General features: G+C 45.9%; 1 protein-coding gene across 7 annotated transcripts in view; it reads left to right on the top strand.

Moving 5' to 3' along the window:
- Positions 1 to 19,382, top strand: part of USP47 (ubiquitin specific peptidase 47) — a 130,859-nt gene that overhangs the window by 102,474 nt on the left and 9,003 nt on the right. For all 7 annotated transcript variants that reach the window (XM_082269626.1, XM_082269625.1, XM_082269622.1 and 4 more), the window contains 4 exons: positions 566 to 684; positions 3,649 to 3,779; positions 7,488 to 7,535; positions 15,891 to 16,021. In XM_082269626.1, coding sequence (XP_082125752.1) covers positions 566 to 684; positions 3,649 to 3,779; positions 7,488 to 7,535; positions 15,891 to 16,021 — 429 coding nt within the window. The remainder of the gene's footprint in view (positions 1 to 565; positions 685 to 3,648; positions 3,780 to 7,487; positions 7,536 to 15,890; positions 16,022 to 19,382) is intronic.

Raw genomic sequence — 19,382 nt, 5'->3', positions numbered from 1 at the left:
ATTTACACTTATTGGGATTTTTTTTTACCAAAAATATGTAGCAGAAAACAAATTGGCCTAAAATGATGAAAAAATTTAATTTTAAATTTTTTTTTTATTGGCAATGTTATATAGCAGAAAGTAAAAAAATGTGTTCTTTTTTTTCAGAATTGTCGCTCTTTTTTTGTTTATAGCCCAAAAGATAAAAATCGCAGAGGTGATCAAATACCACGAAAAAGCTCTATTTGTGGAAAAAAGGGACATTAATTTTTATTACGTTACAGCGTCGCACGGCCGTGCAATTGTCCATTAAAGTAACGCAGTGCCGTATCGCAAAAAATGGCCTGGTTATAAAGGGGATAAAACATTCTAGTCCTTAAGTGGTAAATGACCCAAATTGATGTCTTCTGGGTTGAAAAGGCAAAAGCTGATTGGACAGTCAGAAGCAGTTGATGGCAGTAACAGAGCAGTGATTGGGGGATTCTATCAAACCGCTACAGGTGGAGCCTTGTGTACATGAATGACATTTTTGTTTGCCTCCTTTAGGTTCTGAGAGAGTCAAATCTTAAATGTCTGTTCTCTGCAGGTTCCGCTTAAGAAAAAAGACCTGGAAGAACCCCGGCACAGTATTCCTGGATTACCATGTCTACGAGAATGAGATCAGTATTTCAAGCAACTGGGAGGTCTTCCTTGAGGTCCTGGAAGGTAAAGAGTGTGTTCTGATTTCTGGGGAGTCGAGTCCACTGTGAGGGAAACCTGACCGCCATTGCAGCCCGAGTCTTCTGAAGAAGATAGTTGTCACTGTAATCCTGATCCTGTGGCTTCAACCTATTCTACAGTTTACATAAAGCCAGAGACAGCCAAATAATCAGGATTGTCGCCACTGAAAGCCTTTGACTTTCATTAGATGTTTTGTCTAAAGTTGAACAACCACCTATATTTTTTACCTGTCAAGGATTTGTAAAGAAAAGCGGAAGTAAACCCATCGATTTAACAGTTTACCCACTTGCCGGCCGCCCCAAGTATATATACAGCGGGGCGGCGGGTCTCCTTACATAGTTGGCGAGGTTGAATAAAGACATCAGTCCATCCAGTTCAACTTCTAATGCGCCAAGTCACGTACAGGTACGTGATTTCGCTCTTCTGGGACTGTCACCAGCTGTCGCTGTGCTTGAGCCTGCGGCAGCCAATCAGCAGGTCCAGTGGACCCAATGCCCTCCCAGGACCCGCTAATTGTTCACGAGAGAGGCAGAATGGCGGTCTGCCTATGTAAACAGGGCAGTCTGCCTGCGTAAACGAGGCGGAGTGGCGGTCTGCCTGCGTAAACGAGGCGGAGTGGCGGTCTGCCTGCGTAAAGGAGGCGGAGTGGCGGCCTGCTAATAGAGAAGACAGAGATCCTGTGTTTCTGCTAAGCAGGAACACGAATCCCTGTCTTCTCACAGCCAAAGCTCCTCCCCCAAACAGTTAGCACTCCTTAGGAGCACATTTAACCTTTGGTCGCCTCTGATGTTAATCTCTTCCTTGCCAGTATCATTAGTACAGTGACAGTGCATTTATTTATTTTTTTAAGCACTAAACGCTGTATTGGTGTCACTGGTCCCCAAAAAGTGTCAGTGCTCAGTGATCGCCACCCATTACTAGTAAAAACAAAATTCCATAAATCTACCCCTTAGTTTGTAGAGGTGATAACTTAAGCACAAACCAATCAAATATACGCTTATTGGGATTTTTATTTACCAAAAATATTTAGCAGAATACATATTGGCCTAAATTGATGATGGAATTCGATTTTTACATTTTTTTTTTTTTTATTGGCTAGGTTTTATAGCATGAAGGAAATATATATATTATTTCTTTTATTTATTTTTTTTAAATTGTTGCTCTTTTTTTTGTTTTAGTGCAAAAAATAAAAATCACACAGGTGATCAAATACCACCAAAAAAGCTCTATTTGTGGGAAGAAAAGGACATCAATTTTATTTGGGTACAGCGTCGCACGACCGCGCAATTGTCAGTTAAAGTAACGCAGTGGCGTATCGCAAAGAAAATGGCCTGGTTATGAAGGGGTTAAATTTCCTGGGGCTGAAGTGGTTAAAAAAAGTTACATTCCTGGCCATGCTGGGAATGTAACTGTCGCATTTGCTTGTGCCCTCAACCACACTGTCAAACCATCCAATGGCTGATGTCATAACTGATCACATGTGCAGCAGCATGGCAGCTGAAGATCAAACAGATGCCACAATGTCAACACTTTTGTCTGAAAATGAAAGGAGGGTTTTTACTTTCACTTTAAAGTGGAACTTTCATCAGAAAATGAAGTCCTGCTAGATGACTTCAGACTGGTCCCTTTGGCAGGTATAGTTGTGTATAACATTAAAAATAAGCGTCTATAGTACTGTTCAACATCCTTTAATACACTGTCTTACCCTGCTCTGCACATGCTCAGTTGATTTATTTTTAGGCACTGTGCCGAGTTTGTAGAGGCCGATCTGTGGATAGCCTTAAAGCGGAATTAAACCCTCCTATCCTTTACAGCCAAGGATGCTGCTTTTGTTTGATCTGCAACTGCCATGGTGCTGCACATGTGATCAGTTATGACACCAACTATTTGATGGTTTGACAGTTTGGTTGAGGACACAAGCAAATGTCACAGTTAGCAATTCTAGGAATGTAACTGTTTATTGAAACGGTTAAATAGATGGGTTTAGTTCCGATTTATGATTTACTGCTGCTGAGGGCTCTGGGTTTCAGCAAAATGGCAGCCTCCAGCAAGAAAAATGGGAGCAACGCTATAGGCAATTTACAGCACACATTAATCTTAGTTGCAAATAGTTATTAATGTAGAATGTATGTTCCTTGCTAAAAAAACATTAATTTTTTTATTAAGTTGTTATGGGTAAAGTTCTGCTTTAAACTTGTTTCAAAATTGACATCTGGTTTCCTTATGATATGATATCATATGCAGACAAACCTCTTTTCTGACTTCAAGTCTCAATAGTTTCTGCCTCTGGTGTTGGTAGACTAATGATCATTTGTCTCTGGCACGAGACCCATTACCCCACACCCTACCTCCGATGCCCAAAAACCATCTGCCTCCCATCACCATAGACTGTCTGTTTCCGGCCCTTGTGCTCCGCAGACCGGCGGCCCTTGTGCTCCGCAGACCGGCGGCCCTTGTGCTCCGCAGACCGGCGGCCCTTGTGCTCCGCAGACCGGCGGCCCTTGTGCTCCGGAGACCGGCGGCCCTTGTGCTCCGGAGACCGGCGGCCCTTGTGCTCCGGAGACCGGCGGCCCTTGTGCTCCGCAGACCGGCGGCCCTTGTGCTCCGCAGACCGGCGGCCCTTGTGCTCCGGAGACCGGCGGCCCTTGTGCTCCGGAGACCGGCGGCCCTTGTGCTCCGGAGACCGGCGGCCCTTGTGCTCCGCAGAACAGCGACAGCCACTGTCGTCCAAAGGCTAGACAGCCTTACTGGCACCCAGATGCAGAAAGCCCACCATCAAAATTACCCCATCACCTCCAGTGCCTAGACCTATAGCAGGCCAACTTCTTGTTCCCAGAAACTTTACTTAGTGGCTGCTGTGTTTCATCTCTTCTAATAAATGGGAAAGGCATTTCATACCTGTACTTACTGATCTACCCCTCTCCCTGTGTTTTTGTTTCCATGTAACAGAAGGCGAGAAGATGAAGTCCATGTCCCAGCTGTCCTTGCTGACTAAGAGGTGGAAGCCATCACAGCTACAACTGGACCCCTTCCAGGAGATCGTTCTGGAGACCAACAGCGTGGATGAGCTTCGGGAGAAGGTGATAATCGGAGCATTACAAATTTTTAAGAGTCAGTATGTAAAATATTGCAAAATTTCAAAAAATAAACATGCGCTAAAATAGGGTATAATACGTGCCAGAAGATAAAAGACGGACAAATCCAAGCAGTCGTGGAACACCAGCCAATTAAATAGTGTCACCACATATCACAACAATTAATAAAAGCAAAAAAATCAGCGCTCAATTGCTTGATGAGATGAACCACTCTTACTGTGTAAAACCGAAAAAAAGGGTCTTTCTAAAATATTAAAGATACCAATGCATAAAAGTAGGACAATCCAAGATGAATAAATATTCTATGTGTTGGTATACAAACAAATCCGAGATAGTAAAATTGTAAAATCATCAAGGGAACAATATTAAAATCTTCAAGGGTGTCTGAAAGCACGGAATTAATATAGAAGCGATGATATAGGAGCTGGTCACCGTAATGTTCTAAGTTTAAAAAATAGTGACGTAAATCTAAACGTGATGAGTCACAAAATAATATAAAGTGGTGAAAAATATCTTATCAAAATATACAGCAATACTCCTTATTTAAATAATATAAAATATAGTGGTGAAATCCAATGTAAAATTAAAATTTCACCACTATATTTTCTTCAGAATAACAAGAGGTAGGAATCTGTTACAAAGTTTGTTTGAATCCTTGTAATGTACAGAGATCACCCAGAGGGGAATGTTTTTTTTTTTTTTTTTTTTTTTACCTTTTTCTCCTTTTTTTGTCGTCCTTTTATTTCTATTATATGAGAGCGATTTGAGTTCTCTTTGTAAAGGGGTACATTAAACATTAAATCTCAGAAACCCCAGTATCAAAGATTGTCGCCATTCCACAAGTGTGCGCAGTTTTGAAGCATGACCTATTGGGTATCAATTTACTCTGCGTAATATTTACTTTCACCTTATAGAAAAAAAATCAGTGTCCCGAACGAAGCCAGATTAGATGAAGTAACCCAGAAGTGACGTCACAACGCCACTTCTGGTTTGCTAAGCTTCCAATGGTGCAGATTTTTAAAAAAGTGACAGTATTTAAAAATGCAGATTTTGGCGTTTTGAATACTTTTAAGTGCAGTGGAGGGGTTTGGGGTCTTTAAGACCCCCAATCCCTCCATAAAGAGCATCTGTCACTGCCTATTACTGTCACAAGGGATGTTTACATTCCTTGTCACAGCAATAAAAGTGATCGGAATTTTTTTATTTTTTTTTTAAGGAACAGTGATTAAAATAGGAACAAAAAAAAAAATGTTTTAAAGCCCCAGCATATACTCGCGCACCAAAGGAAAAGCATATGTAAGTCGCGCCTGAAAAAGTAAACGGCGTTCAAATCACACATGTGAGGTATCGCGGCGATCACTAGAGCGAGAGCAATAATTCTGGCAAAAGAACTCCTCTGTAACTCTAAACTGCTAACCCTTAAAACATTTTAAATCTTCGCCTATGGATATTTTTAAGTACAATAGTTTATTGCCATTACTTAAGTGTGAGCAATTTTAAATTGTAACATGTTAGGTATCTATTTTTTCCACGTGATATAATCTTTCACAATATGCAAAAAAATTGGGCTAATGTTACTGTTTTTATTTTTTTAAATTCAGTGTAGTGTATTTTTTCCCTAAAAACTGCATTTGAAAAACCGCTGTGGAAATACCATGTGACAAAAAAATGCAATGACCTCCATTTTGTTCTCCACAGTATATATATATATATATATATGTATATATGTATGTATATATATATATATATATATATATATATATATATATATATATATATATATATATATATATATATAGTGGGTACGGAAAGTATTCAGACCCCCTTAAAATTTTCACTCTTTGTTATATTGCAGCCATTTGCTAAAATCATTTAAGTTCATTCTTCTTCCTCATGAATGTACACATAGCACCCCATACTGACAGAAAAACACAGAATTGTTGAAATTGTTGCAGATTTATTAAAAAAGAAAAACTGAAATATCACATGGCCCTAAGTATTCAGACCCTTTGCTCAGTATTTATTAGAAGCCCCTTTTTGATCTAATACAGCCAGGAGTCTTTTTGGGAAAGATGCAACAAGTCTTTCACACCTGGATTTGGGTATCCTCTGCCATTCCTCCTTGCAGATCCTCTCCAGTTCTGTCAGGTTGGATGGTAAACGTTGGTGGACAGCCATTTTTAGGTCTCTCCAGAGATGCTCAATTGGGTTTAAGTCAGGGCTCTGGCTGGGCCATTCAAGAACAGTCACGGAGTTGTTGTGAAGCCACTCCTTCGTTATTTTAGCTGTGTGCTTAGGGTCATTGTCTTGTTGGAAGGTAAACCTTCGGCCCAGTCTGAGGTCCAGAGCACTCTGGAGAAGGTTTTTGTCTAGGATATCCCTGTACTTGGCCGCATTCATCTTTCCCTCGATTGCAACCAGTCGTCCTGTCCCTGCAGCTGAAAAACACCCCCACAGCATGATGCTGCCACCACCATGCTTCACTGTTGGGACTGTATTGGACAGGTGATGAGCAGTGCCTGGTTTTCTCCACACATACCGCTTAGAGTTAAGGCCAAAAAGTTCTATTTTGGTCTCATCAGACCAGAGAATCTTATTTCTCACCATCTTGGAGTCCTTCAGGTGTTTTTTTAGCAAACTCCATGCGGGCTTTCATGTGTCTTACACTGAGGAGAGGCTTCCGTCGGGCCACTCTGCCATAAAGCCCCGACTGGTGGAGGGCTGCAGTGATGGTTGACTTTCTACAACTTTCTCCCATCTCCTGACTGCATCTCTGGAGCTCAGCCACAGTGATCTTTGGGTTCTTCTTTACCTCTCTCACCAAGGCTCTTCTCCCCCGATAGCTCAGTTTGGCCGGACGGCCAGCTCTAGGAAGGGTTCTGGTTGTCCCAAACGTCTTCCATTTGAGGATTATGGAGGCCACTGTGCTCTTAGGAACCTTAAGTGCAGCAGAAATCTTTTTGTAACCTTGGCCAGATCTGTGCCTTGCCACAATTCTGTCTCTGAGCTCTTCAGGCAGTTCCTTTGACCTCATGATTCTCATTTGCTCTGACATGCATTGTGATCTGGAAGGTCTTATATAGACAGGTGTGTGGCTTTCCTAATCAAGTCCAATCAGTATAATCAAACACAGCTGGACTCAAATGAAGGTGTAGAACCATCTCAAGGATGATCAGAAGAAATGGAAAGCACCTGAGTTAAATATATGAGTGTCACAGCAAAGGGTCTGAATACTTAGGACCATGTGATATTTCAGTTTTTCTTTTTTAATAAATCTGCAACAATGTCAACAATTCTGTGTTTTTCTGTCAGTATGGGGTGCTATGTGTACATTCATGAGGAAGAAGAATGAACTTAAATGATTTTAGCAAATGGCTGCAATATAACAAAGAGTGAAAAATTTAAGGGGGTCTGAATACTTTCCGTACCCACTGTGTATATGTGTATATATATATATATATATATATATATATATATATATATATATATATATATATATATATATATATAATGTTTGGGGGTTCTAAGTAATTTTCCAGCAAAAAATACAGATTTTTATCTTGTAAACACCAAGTGTCAGAAATAGGCCTGGTCCTTAAGTGGTTAAATAGTAAAAAAGTTAAGCCAAAACTTCCAGTACAACTCTGATACAATGAAATAAATACTAAAAGGACTTTTTTGTGCTTCTTTCAGATGTGTGAGATCAGCAGCATACCGCTAGAGAATTTGGAGTTTGCCAAGGTGAGTTTGTCTCCACCCCGCCCCCATAGATCTTCACTCAAAGTATCTCATTTTCTGATCATGTAGTACATAGTTGGCTATGGACCATCTGGTAATTTGATGTTATTTAATATTAACAATCCGCCTCAGTCTGTATTGATGTGGTTTTCTATCAGAGTATAAAGCCCGGTACACACAGCCTGATAATTTTCCAGTTCAGCAGGAACCGATCGACTTTCGGTCAGCCAGTCTAATGACTAGCGTCTATCGAATGGGCGTGCTGGAAAAGCAGCATTCGATTAGCGCTTGCAGCCAATGTCCCCCTCTCAGAATACAGTCCCAGAAGCAGAGATCCTTGCATCGGCATTGCTTGTGTTGATGAAGAGATCTCCCGTTCTTGAACGAAAAAAAAAAACTACCTGGATTTAGTTTCTGTTTCCAACGTCATATGCCTGCAGTTTTTAGGTGTGGTCTCCCAGGATCCTTTCTCCTCATTCCTGTCTTGCTGCAGGTGGCCAGCTTAACCACTTGACCTCCAGAAGATTTACCCCTCTTAATGACCAGGCAATTTTTTTGCGATACGGCGCTGCGTTACTTTACCTGACAATTGCGCGGTCATGAGACGCTGTACCCAATTAAAATTCGTCATTTCTCTTTCGTTCATTGATGGACACAGCTCCTGATATTCTTAACCATTGGGTTATACTGCCCCCTATAGGAGTAGGACACTAGGCATAAAAAAAGTCTGGCTACGCCTATGGGCAGTCCCAGGGGGTATACTCCCTCTCTCTGCTAGAAGTAGTCAGGAGTAGAGACCTAGTTCCTTGCTGGGATCTCTGGTCCTGGTAACATTTTTTCTTTTAGATGGATTTCTTTTTCTCCTGGTTTTTTTCTGTGAGATCTACAATCAACTGCCGGACTGGGTGATGGGCTGGATAAGCTAGATTCAGTGGTCACCCCAGTCTGGCCAGCGAGCGCACGCAGACCTCAACTCCACGCTAGGTCGGCCGCGACATAGTGCCACCAGACGGGTCTCGGCCTAAGTCGCAGCATTCTTCCTAGCTGACAGCCCCCATTTTGATGGCAAACGGTTCTATCTGGAGCGGTTCCTGCCTGGTTCCTGGTATGTAGCCTAGCTGTCCCCCCCCTCTACCCCTGTAAGGTTTTGGGGTGGACGCAGGCCCCCTCTGTGCTTCCACTCCTTCCCGTTAGACACCCCCACTCATCTGTCCCCCCATCCTACCCCCCCCCCCCCCCTCACTAATGCTGGGGCTGTGTGAGTGGTCTGGTACACCTCCCAGGGTGGGGGCAGGGCGCTATGCTGGCGATGGGGGTGGGATGCCGGCGACTGGACGATCGGCTGTGTGAAGGGGGTTGTGTTGTACCTGGTGGGGGCTCCTGCCAGAGCCCCCCATCCTGCCTGTACCTTTTCCCTGAGGCCTAGGGATCCCTCCTGGGAGCCGCCATTTTCTTGTAGCCTTTGTGCTGCAACGCACGGCGGCCATATTTGTCTAGTCCGGCGGACATTTTGCTGTGGTTTGCCATAGCAATCAGCAGTGGCCATGACAGTGGAGCCCTATGGGCAGCGATTTTGGCAGTAGGGGCCTCTCCTCATCCTCTGGTGCTGACTCCTATATCCTTTCCTTTCCACCTGATCCCCTCTCTGAGGCCACAGGGCCCTCGGGTCTTAACCATCCATCGACGCACTGAAGGCGGTCCTGGAGTCCTTTGTGTCCTGGGTGGAGTTGGCTTTTGAGCGATGGACTGGCAAAAAACCACCCCCCACCTTCCCTTACCTCATCTGTCCCCTCAGATCCTGAATCTGATTCGGTCGCCGTGGGTTCCTCCACTTCAACTGCGCACAAAAAGATGCTGGGGGACCCACTGATTGTATCTGTGCATTAGACCTTTGAGATGGAGGATGCAGCTGCGATGGAGGCGCAGGTTCCCTTTGGCACTCACAAGCCAACTAGAGCGGCAAAGGTGTAACCTTTCAGCTCCTATTTTGACAGAATTGTCACTACAGAGTGGGGACAACCAAAGCATCCCCTTGGGGTCCCTAAGCGCTTTGCTAGGCGATATCCCTATAAGGAGTCCCTTTTTAAGAAGTAGAAGTAGGTGGTGGACCCTCCAGTTTCCAGATTAAATAAGGCAACCAAGATTCCTGTTGCAGAGTCCCTGGCCTTATAGGATCCAGCTGACAGGAAAGCGGAGGCTGTGGCCTGCAATATGTATACCTTGGCTGGTTCGGCACTGAGGCCGATATTCATTATTGCCCTGATGTCGCAGACTCTGACTGAATGGGCTAAGCTGTTGCGCCGTGGCCTGGAGGGGGAGCAGATCCCCCCCCCCCCTTTGATGAGCTGGCAGGCCAGCTGGTCCAGGGACTGCAGTTTATCTGTGATGCCTCTTTGGATGTGGCTACCCTAGTGGCTCGGCTCTGTTTCAACAGTGGTCCTTCAGCGTGTCTTTTGGCTCAAATGCTCATCTGTGGACCAGGTTTCTAAAAAGGCCTTGACTGATCTTCCTGTTTACGGAGATCGCCTGTTTGGTGCTACCCTGGATGACATCATTAAAGGTCTCACAGGGAAGAAGAGTACCCTTCTTCCACAGGCTACTAAGGGCAAGGACCCTCGTCGTAGACGTGGGCCCCCCTCCTCGGCTCTTTTTTCATCCCTCAGGGTCGACTGACAAGGGATCGAAGCCCTTCAGGGCCTCCTCTGGAGGATCCAAATTAAATTGGTCTGGCAAGACAAGAGCGGGCTTCTCCAGACCCAAGAACAGGCCCCTTCAGCTTGAAGGTGCACCCTCACACATATCTGGGATGGTGGGGCATCTTCGCTGGTTCCCTGACCCGTGGACTTTCCTGGCAAATGACAAGTGGGTCCACAAAGTTGTATGGTCCGGCTACCAGATCAAATTTCGTTCTTTCCCTCCGCAAAGGTTCTTTCCTTCCAACGTGCGACTGTCCCCAGTCCGCTTGCAGATTCTCTCTTTGGGGCAATGCAAGACCTTTTACTTCAAGGGGTGATTGTCCCAGTTCCGACTTCGGAACGTTTTCAGGGGTTTTACTCAAACCGGTTTACAGTCCCCAGAAAGGAAGGCAAGGTGTGTCCAGTCCTGGACCTCAAGGTGCTGAGCTGCTTGTGCAGGTGCAGAAGTTCAGAAAGGAGTCAGTTCGCATGGTGGTGACTTCCCTTCATATTGGAGATTTTCCTGCCTCTATCGACATCAAGGACGCTTACCTTCACATTCCAATGTGTGTCGGTTACCAGCGCTTCCTCTTTGACGCGGGAGAGGAGCATTATCAGTTTGTGGCGTTACCCTTTGGTCTTACCTCCGCTCCTCGGGTCTTCGCTAAAGTGTTGGCCCTGGTGGTAGCGTTGTTATGTTAGCAGGAGATTGCGGTCCTGGGCAACTTGGACGACCTTCTTCTGCGAGCAGAGTCTCCTTCTGCGCTGGAGGAAAACCTAGAGATCTCCATACGGACCTTGAGGAAGTTGGGCTTGATTCTGAATCTTCAGAAGTCTGGCTGGTTCCGTCCACAAAACTAGACTATCTGGGTCTGACTCTAGACTCGGCCTTAGCCAGAGTAATCCTTGCTCTGGACAAAAACTAGAAACTGCAGACTGCAATTCACCTTCTGCTGTCCAGCAGATGGTCATTCCTCCGGACTTCCATGTGAGTGCTTGACAACCAAATCCAGCTGAACCGGGGCTGCAAACGGGTCCTTGATCTGGTGGTTTCATTCTCCGGCAGGGCAAGTCCTTCCTCCCCTTGTATTGGAAGGTGACCACCACGGATGACAGCCTGTCGGGGTGGGGAGGCGTTCTCGACAGTGAATTCTGATCAGGGGATCTGATCCCTGTAAGATTCCAGGCTACCGAACAATATCCTGGAGTTCTGAGCGATCAGACTGTGCCTGGAACATTGGACGTGTGATCTCCAAGGATGTCAAGTGCGCATTCAATCAGACAATGCCACAGCCGTGGCTTATGTCAATCACCAAGGGGGCATAGGAAGTGTCCTGGCGGCTCTGGAGGTAGCCAGCATTCTCAGGTGGGCAGAAAGTTCCTTCCAGCCCTTTCCACCGTACACATTCCCGGGGTGGAAAACTGGCAGGCGGATTACATCAGTCGGCAGGCGTTGGACCAGTTGGGAATAGTCTCTTCATCCTGAGGTGTTTCATTAGTTGTGTCTCCGGTGGGGCATCCCCGAGGTGGATCTTTTTGCATCTTGGCTCAACAGGAAGGTGCAGAGGTTTGTGGCATGGTCACGGGATCCTCTGGCGGACGCCACAGACGCACTGGTGGCCCTGTGGGGTCAGCATCTTCTGATTGATGCCTTCCCTCCTCTCAAGCTTCTGCCAAGACTTCTACGCAGGATCGAGACAGAAGGGAATCCGGTCCTCTTAGTGGCCCCGGACTGACCTCGCTGGGCTTGGTATGCCAATCTGGTGCGGCTGCTGTCCCAAGGGCCAATCTTCAACCCTGCTTTACAGTCGCTGGCTTTGTCGGCTTGGCTGTTGAAAGCCAGATACTGAAGAATAGGGGTTGGTCTGAATCGGTGAATCCAACGTTGTTAAAGCAGAGTTCCACCCTGGAATTTTTTTTTTTTTTTTTTAAAATACCCCCGGGACAGTCAGGGCTAGTGCATTCCACAATGGCTAGCCTCTGATCTGTCCCGGGTTGCACTTACCTGTTAGGACAAATACTTACCTTGAAAACGTCTTGTCCAGCGCTGCCATCTCAGATGTGGGCAGCTTGAAGCCAGCGAGATCCTCTTCGGCGTCCTCTTCCGCCTTCTTCGGTCCCACGATGCCCTGCGCCGGCCCTGCCGTCACTTCCGGGTCGCGCGCATCATCCCTCCACAGCTTCTGGGCATGCCCAGAAGCTGTTTAGAAGGGGATGACGCGCGCGCCCCGGAACTGACGTCGGGGCCGGTGCAGGCGCAATGATTCCTGGGAGCGATGACGTTCAGCTCCCAGGAATCATTGCAGAGCCAGGAAGTGACGACGGGCCGCGGCCGAGGAAGGAGGAAGAAGGAAGTAATGTAAGTATATTTTCTTCGCTACGTGGTAAGTAAAAAAAAAAATGCGATTATCCATTTCTTTTTCAGGTGACCCGGAGCGAAAAGATGGAGGTAAGTATAAAATTAGGGTGGAACTCCACTTTAAAAGCTAGGAAATCTACTTCTAGGAAGATCCACCATTGTATGTGGAAGATGTACATCGCGTGGTGTGAGTCCATTGGGGTTCATCCTCGCTCCTTCTTGGTGGCTCAGATCTTGACTTCTTCCTTCATGGGGGGTTAAACAGAAATTGGCCTTGAGTACCGTCAAAGGCCAGATGTCGGCTTTGGCAGTCTTCTTTCAACGGCCCTTGGCCACACACTCCCTGGTACCTTTCTTAAGGGTGTTCGCCATTTGGTTCCTCCAGTGCGGTCTCCATTGCCGCCTTGGGACCTCAGTTTAGTGCTTTAGGTCCTCCAGAAGTTTACCTTTGAGAATCTTTGAGAGATTCCCTTGTTTACACTGTCTCAGAAGGTGGGAATGTAGAAATTGTGTTGACTGGTGGCGTTATCCTGTCTTTCACCTTACTTGGTGGTTCACAGGGATAAGATGGTTCTTCGCCCCTGCCTGTCATTCCTTCCAAAGGTTGTCTCTGATTTCCATTTGAATGAAGACGTGTTGCCTTCCCTGTGTCCCTGGCCAAAACATCCTAAGGAAATGGCCTTGGATGTGGTTTGGGCAATTTGGGTGTACCTGGCAGCTATGGAGTCTTTTAGGAAGTCAGACTCACTATTTGTGCCTATGGATGGGTCTCAGACAGGGTTGTCCACTTCCTCTGCGACCATTTCCAGATGGATCAGTCATACAGTAATTCAGACCTATTCCATCAGGGGTCATGTTCCTCCTTTGGGAGGTTCCGGACATCGCGCTTGTCACGCCCCCAGGACGCCGGCTGCATGCTTACCATAGCGGGACGCCGCTTTTTATATCCAGTCGCTTGTGCATATTCATCCTCTTGTAAGTAGAACTTGTAATAAAGCTGCATTTTTTACCATACGGGAGTACACTATGTTATCTTCATTCCTCCACATATTGCCATATACTCCGGAGTCATTCCTGGACCTATGAATAGGCGGAGGATAACTGAAGTGCAAACCTGGTCTGTTCGTGCAGAGGAGAGAGTCCAGCCCATAAGAGCTAACATCTTATACTTTCAGTGGCCTTTCCATTAACTTGGAGGCCCACGCATTGTGGTAAGCTGCCACCTTGTCTATCTGCACGGGTGCCTGTTTTCCATTCTGTTTTCCACATCTTGGGATCTTCATTCTTTAAGTGGACTCTTTATATCTCCATGTGCTGAATGGACTCACGTTTTTGATGCATATTATGTCACCATATTGCATTTGTTTATCCTTTTTTAAGCACAATTTATTTTTTTGTTCATAGCGCTGCACTACTTGATATATATACTGAATGGGGATTGCTATGATTCCAGTGTTCTAGCTGCTATTTGCTTATGTCATTTGCTTATGTCATTTCACTATATTGAACTCATCTACCATTAAGCGCAGGATTCCCCCCTTGATTTACATGTTCCTCCTTTCCCTGTCAAGGCGCACTCTACCCGTGCGCTCAGTGCCTCCTGGGCACTTCCGTCATCAGGCGTCAATGACGCAGGTTTGCAAGGCGGTCACCTGGTTGTCGGTGCACACTTTCACAAAGTTCTATAAAGTGGATGTGTTGGCATCTGCGGATGCCTCTTTTGGTCTCAAGGTTTTGCAGGCTTCTGTTTAGAGGACTTGTTGGTCCTCTTTGAGGGTGTATTGTTTTTTCAGGTGGGCTCAAGTTGTTTTGGTTAAGACTGTTGCCTGGTTGGCTACTGTTATTAGCCTTGGGAATTTTTTGCTGTTCCCAACCCTCATCTTTAACACTGCTTTGGGACATCCCAATGGTTAAGATAAATCAGGAGCTGTGTCTGTCAATGACCCAAAGAGAAAATGGGATTTTTGACTTACCGTAAAATCCATTTCTCTGACGTTCATTGAAGGACACAGCACCCACCCCTCTGTGGAGTTATATTTTCTCTGACACTGCTTGTAACAAAACTGAGTACCTATAGCAGAGAGAGGGAGAATACCCCCTGGGACTGCCCTATAAGCGTAGCCAGACTTTTTTCTGCCTAGTGTCCTACTCCTGTAGGGGGCAGTATAACCCAATGGTTAAGAATATCAGGAGCTGTGTCCATCAATGAACATCAGAGAAATGGATTTTATGGTAAGTCAAAAAATCCCCCCCCCCCCAAATAGAACTTTCTTTTGGTGGTATTTTATCACCTCTGCGTTTTTTGTTTTTTTTTTGCGATCTAAACAAAAAACTGACAATTTTGGGGAAAATAAATATATTTTTTACTTTCTGCTGTAAAACATAGAAAATAAAAATCAAAGTTAAATCTAATTTCTTCATAAATTTAGGCCAATATGTATTCTGCTACATATTTTTGGTAAAAAAAAAAATCAGAATAAGTGTATATTAATTGGTTTACGCAAACGTTCTAGCATCTAAAAACTATGGGATATATTTATGGAATTTTTATTTATTAAATTTTTATACTAGTAATGGCGGCAATTAGCCAGTTATAGCGGGATTGCGATATTGCGGCAGATAATCGGACACTAACTGACTTTTTTTTCCCTGGCTGCAGCTGCACAGACCGGGAAACATCTCAATGCCTGGCTGGATCTACTACTGACAGTGTCAGATACCTCCGCATACCTTTGGGGGTCTAGTGGAGTCCTTGCCTCAATGGGTCAGGACTGTGTTGGCGGGACAAGGGGGACCAATTTAATATTAGGTGGTTGGTCTTAATTAGGGATGCACCAATCCCACTTTTTTGGACCTGATACCGATATCTGGCATTGTGAAATCACCGATACCGGAACCGATCCGGAGCTACACACAAAGCAAGCGGCCGCAGTACAGAGCAAAGCCGCTGCTTCATGTGTACGGCTCCTCCATTCACAGGCGGAGTGCATCTGATATCACTCCGCCTGTGAGCCGGGACTATACAGGAAGTAGCGGCTCCCATCCCATACTACTACTACACCTAGTAAGGGAGGGCTGAGCCGTTACCAAGCAAAAACCGGATCGGCCAGTGGATCGGTCAATGTTACCGATCCCCCGATCCAGCTATAATGGCCATATCGGCGCCGATATCCGATCCGAATATCGGATCGGTGCATCACTAGTCTTAATGTTATAGCTGATATTTGTAACAGAAACTAGGAAATGTCTGATTTGAAGTGACCCCCCCCCCCCATCTGATTGATGAATCTACATTTGCCAATCCTTATTCTTTGTACCCTGCAGGGTCGAGGGACATTTCCCTGTGACATTTCTGTCCTGGAGATCCATCAAGAGCTAGACTGGAACCCAAAAGTATCGACACTGAACGCCTGGCCGCTGTATATCTCGGACGATGGGGCCGTTATAGTCTATAGGTACGCTGAACAGTCAAATTAAAAAGTCAAATTTTAATTCTACAAAAAATGTAAATGCTGAGTAAAAACTCTGGTCTCTATACATGCAAAATTAGACACCTTAGCAGCAGTAAATGTTGGAAACATCAATACTTACCTAGCAAATTAATTTAATCACAGTACTTCCAACACGTTTCAATTCTCAAGAGATCTTCAGGGAATAGTGGTGAAAATGCATGAATGAGTTAAGAGTTGGGCCGATCACCACCCTGTTCGGTTTGCACCAGAACTTCCAAACATGTAATATTTGCAACCATCGAACTGTTGGCCATACCAATCAGGAGGAGAGGCATCCATCCCTAATGGATAGACAAAAAGTGCCAGGTGGGCCAAAAGGGGGAGGAGTGGGACTTTGAGCGATGAGAGAAATCATATGATGAATAAGAACATCATTGTATAAAATTATAAATTTATTGTTAGGGCTCTTTCACACGGTCCGCCTCCGTAGGCGGATCCGTGCTGCTCAGCGGGGATCGATCCGCGATCCCCGCTGAGCCGGCGGATGGCTCAGCGGGGATCACAGTCACAGTCCCCGCTGCTCTCTATGGGGAATCGGATGAGAGCGGACGCCTGTCCGCTTTCATCCGATCTGATCCCCAGGACGGATGGAAAATAGGGTTTCCATCCGTCCGGATTTCACGGACTGGATCGGATGCGGATGGCAGTGGGTGTCAGCGGACATGTCACCGCTGACATCCGCTGCTCCATAGGGCTGAATGGGGCATCCGATCAGATCCGCCTAAAAAACTGACAGGCGGATCTGATATGACCGCCCGTGTGAAAGAGCCCTTAACATGAGTTAAAACATCCCCACAAAGTGGGACTCAATGACAGACGGTTAAAACAACCACATAAGCGGTCAAACCCATGTAGCATCGCAGCATGGACTTGTCAATGTTAGTGCACAGCAGGGTACAGTCCCATTGGTTGTTGTCCAAATTCCAACGCGTTTCAACTTGTTCAGTCTTCTTCAGGGGGCTACTGGATAATAGGGTTATACTGATATTTCTGAAAATATAACATATATTCAAATGCATGTATATATAAGACAATACAGCATATACATGTGGTCTCACAGAATGGATGAAAAGCATTACAAAAATGGCACGTTGTGCTGGGAGTCCATCCAAGCATCGGAATCAAAAAATGAGGAGTGATTTTTTTTTTTTTTTAAACAGCGGCGGTCCGTTTAACATAAAAGTGGTCCCAGCGGTGGATTCGCCGCGGGATCACTTTTATGGGCGGCGGGAGAGGTCCTTTTCCCCGCTTAACAAGGCCGCCGGTAGCAGGGAAAACAATCCGGTGCTTTCCCCCGGATGGTCCCCCTCAACTCTATGGCCTTGGAGGACCAGAGCAATGCCATACATCGCTTCCTCCCAATGGTGTGTTACTAGTGATTTAAATCGACTTGATTAAAATCAAATCCACCCTGCTGAGTTGTACAAAAATATGACCCTCTCCCCTGGCAACACCCTTCCACTTTATTAGCTTTATTGGGGCTGCACTTTTCCCTTTACACCACAAGATGGCACAGTCCATACTGTAGGTCAGGGGTGTCAAACTCAATTTAATCGCGGGCCGCATCAGCATTATGGTTTCCCTCAAAGGGCCGGTTATATTTATCGATCTGCTATACTGTGGTGGTCCGTGGTCTGCCTGTACTGTGGTGGCTTATTATCTGAATCCATTAACCACTTAAGCCCCGGAGGATTTGGCTGCTAAACGACCAGAGGGCATTTTGCGATTCGGCACTGCGTGACTTTAACGGACAATTGCGCGGTCGTGCGACGCTGTACCGAAACGAATTTGGCGTCCTTTTTTTCCCACAAACAGAGCTTTCTTTTGGTGGTATTTGATCACCTGTGCGATTTTTTGATCACGCGCTATAAACAAAAAAAGAGCGTAAATTTTGCAAAAATAGCAATATTTTTCCCTTTTTTTTATATGAAATTCCCCCAAAAAAAAATGTAAAAATCAAAATTTTTTAATATTTTCGGCCAATTTGTTTTATGCTACCTATGTTTGGTAAAAAAAATCGCAAAAAGCGTATTTTGATTGGTTTGCGCAAAAGTTATTGCGTTTACTAACAAAGGGAAAGATTTTTGTCATTTTTGTTGTTTTTTTTTTTAACGCGTAATGGCGGCGATCTGCGATTTTTTTTGCGGTACTGCGACATTGCGGCGGACAGATCGGACCCTTGACTGACATTTTTGACACTTTTGGGGTTACCAGTGACATTTCTACAGTAATTAGTGCTATACATATGCACTGTTACTGTAAAAATGCACTGGTAGTGAAGGGGTTAACTTTATTTGAGAGGGAGGGGCTGTGTGTGTCCCTAGGGGCGTGATTCTAACTGTGATTGGCTGTGGCTTCAACTGTATGCAGAGTGATCAATGGATCTACATAGTAGATCCATGTGATCAGCTCTCATACAGAGAGGAGAATGACAGGCAGCTTGTTTACACAAGCTGCCTGACTATCTCCCTCTCCCCCGCCGATCGCAGAGTGGCCGGCGGCGATCGGGTCCGCCGGTCACGCGCGCGGGGGGGTCCGTGACCACGCGGGAGCGGGAGCGCGCCTCCGGCGGCGCGCGCTCGCTCCCTAAACCCTCACAGGCGAGCGACGTAGACCTACGTCACTTTGCCTGTGAGGGGCTGACCGCCGCCGTAGATAGTCGTGCGGCGGTCGGCAAGTGGTTAAGGATAAAATCGAAAGGCATAATTTCTACCATCTTCTGGTAAGCATATGAGCTTGTCTTTCTAACGCAGGGGTGTCAAACTCAATTTCATCGCGGGCCACATCAGCATTATGATTGCCCTCAGAGGGCCGATTATATCTGTAAGATTAGATGTCCAGAGCACCCCCCCCCCCCAACTTACATGAGATGTCTAGAGCACCCCACCATTATAAGTCAAGAGTCACCCACCCTTCCTTACATCACAGTGCACCCCCTTACCTTGTGCTGCTGCCAGGAAGAAAATGAGGATGAATCTGGGAAGAAGTGCAGGGTCAGGAGGAGGACCAGAAGAGGGCTGAAGTCCGCTTCCAGAGTCTGCTGAATGCTGAGACCAGGGGTGGCAGAGACAAGGTGGTGTTGTGGCTGCACAGAGAGGTGCAGGATCTGTAGGAAGTGTTCTGCCCTCCTGTCTGCTGCAGACTGCTGAGAAGGGGGGTGGGCAAAGACGAGCCTTTCTGCAGAAGCACAGGATCTGGCAAAGGAGTTCTGTCCTCTCTGCTGCCTACTGCTGGGACAAGGTTGGGGCAGAGACAAGGGGGGATGCCGCAGCTGCAGGAAAGTTGCGAGGGCCACATGAAATGA

The sequence above is a fragment of the Pelophylax lessonae genome (assembly GCF_965119305.1).
Source record: "Pelophylax lessonae genome assembly, chromosome: 10".
Lineage (NCBI taxonomy): Eukaryota > Metazoa > Chordata > Amphibia > Anura > Ranidae > Pelophylax > Pelophylax lessonae.
This window is presented reverse-complemented; position numbering and strand designations above follow the sequence as displayed.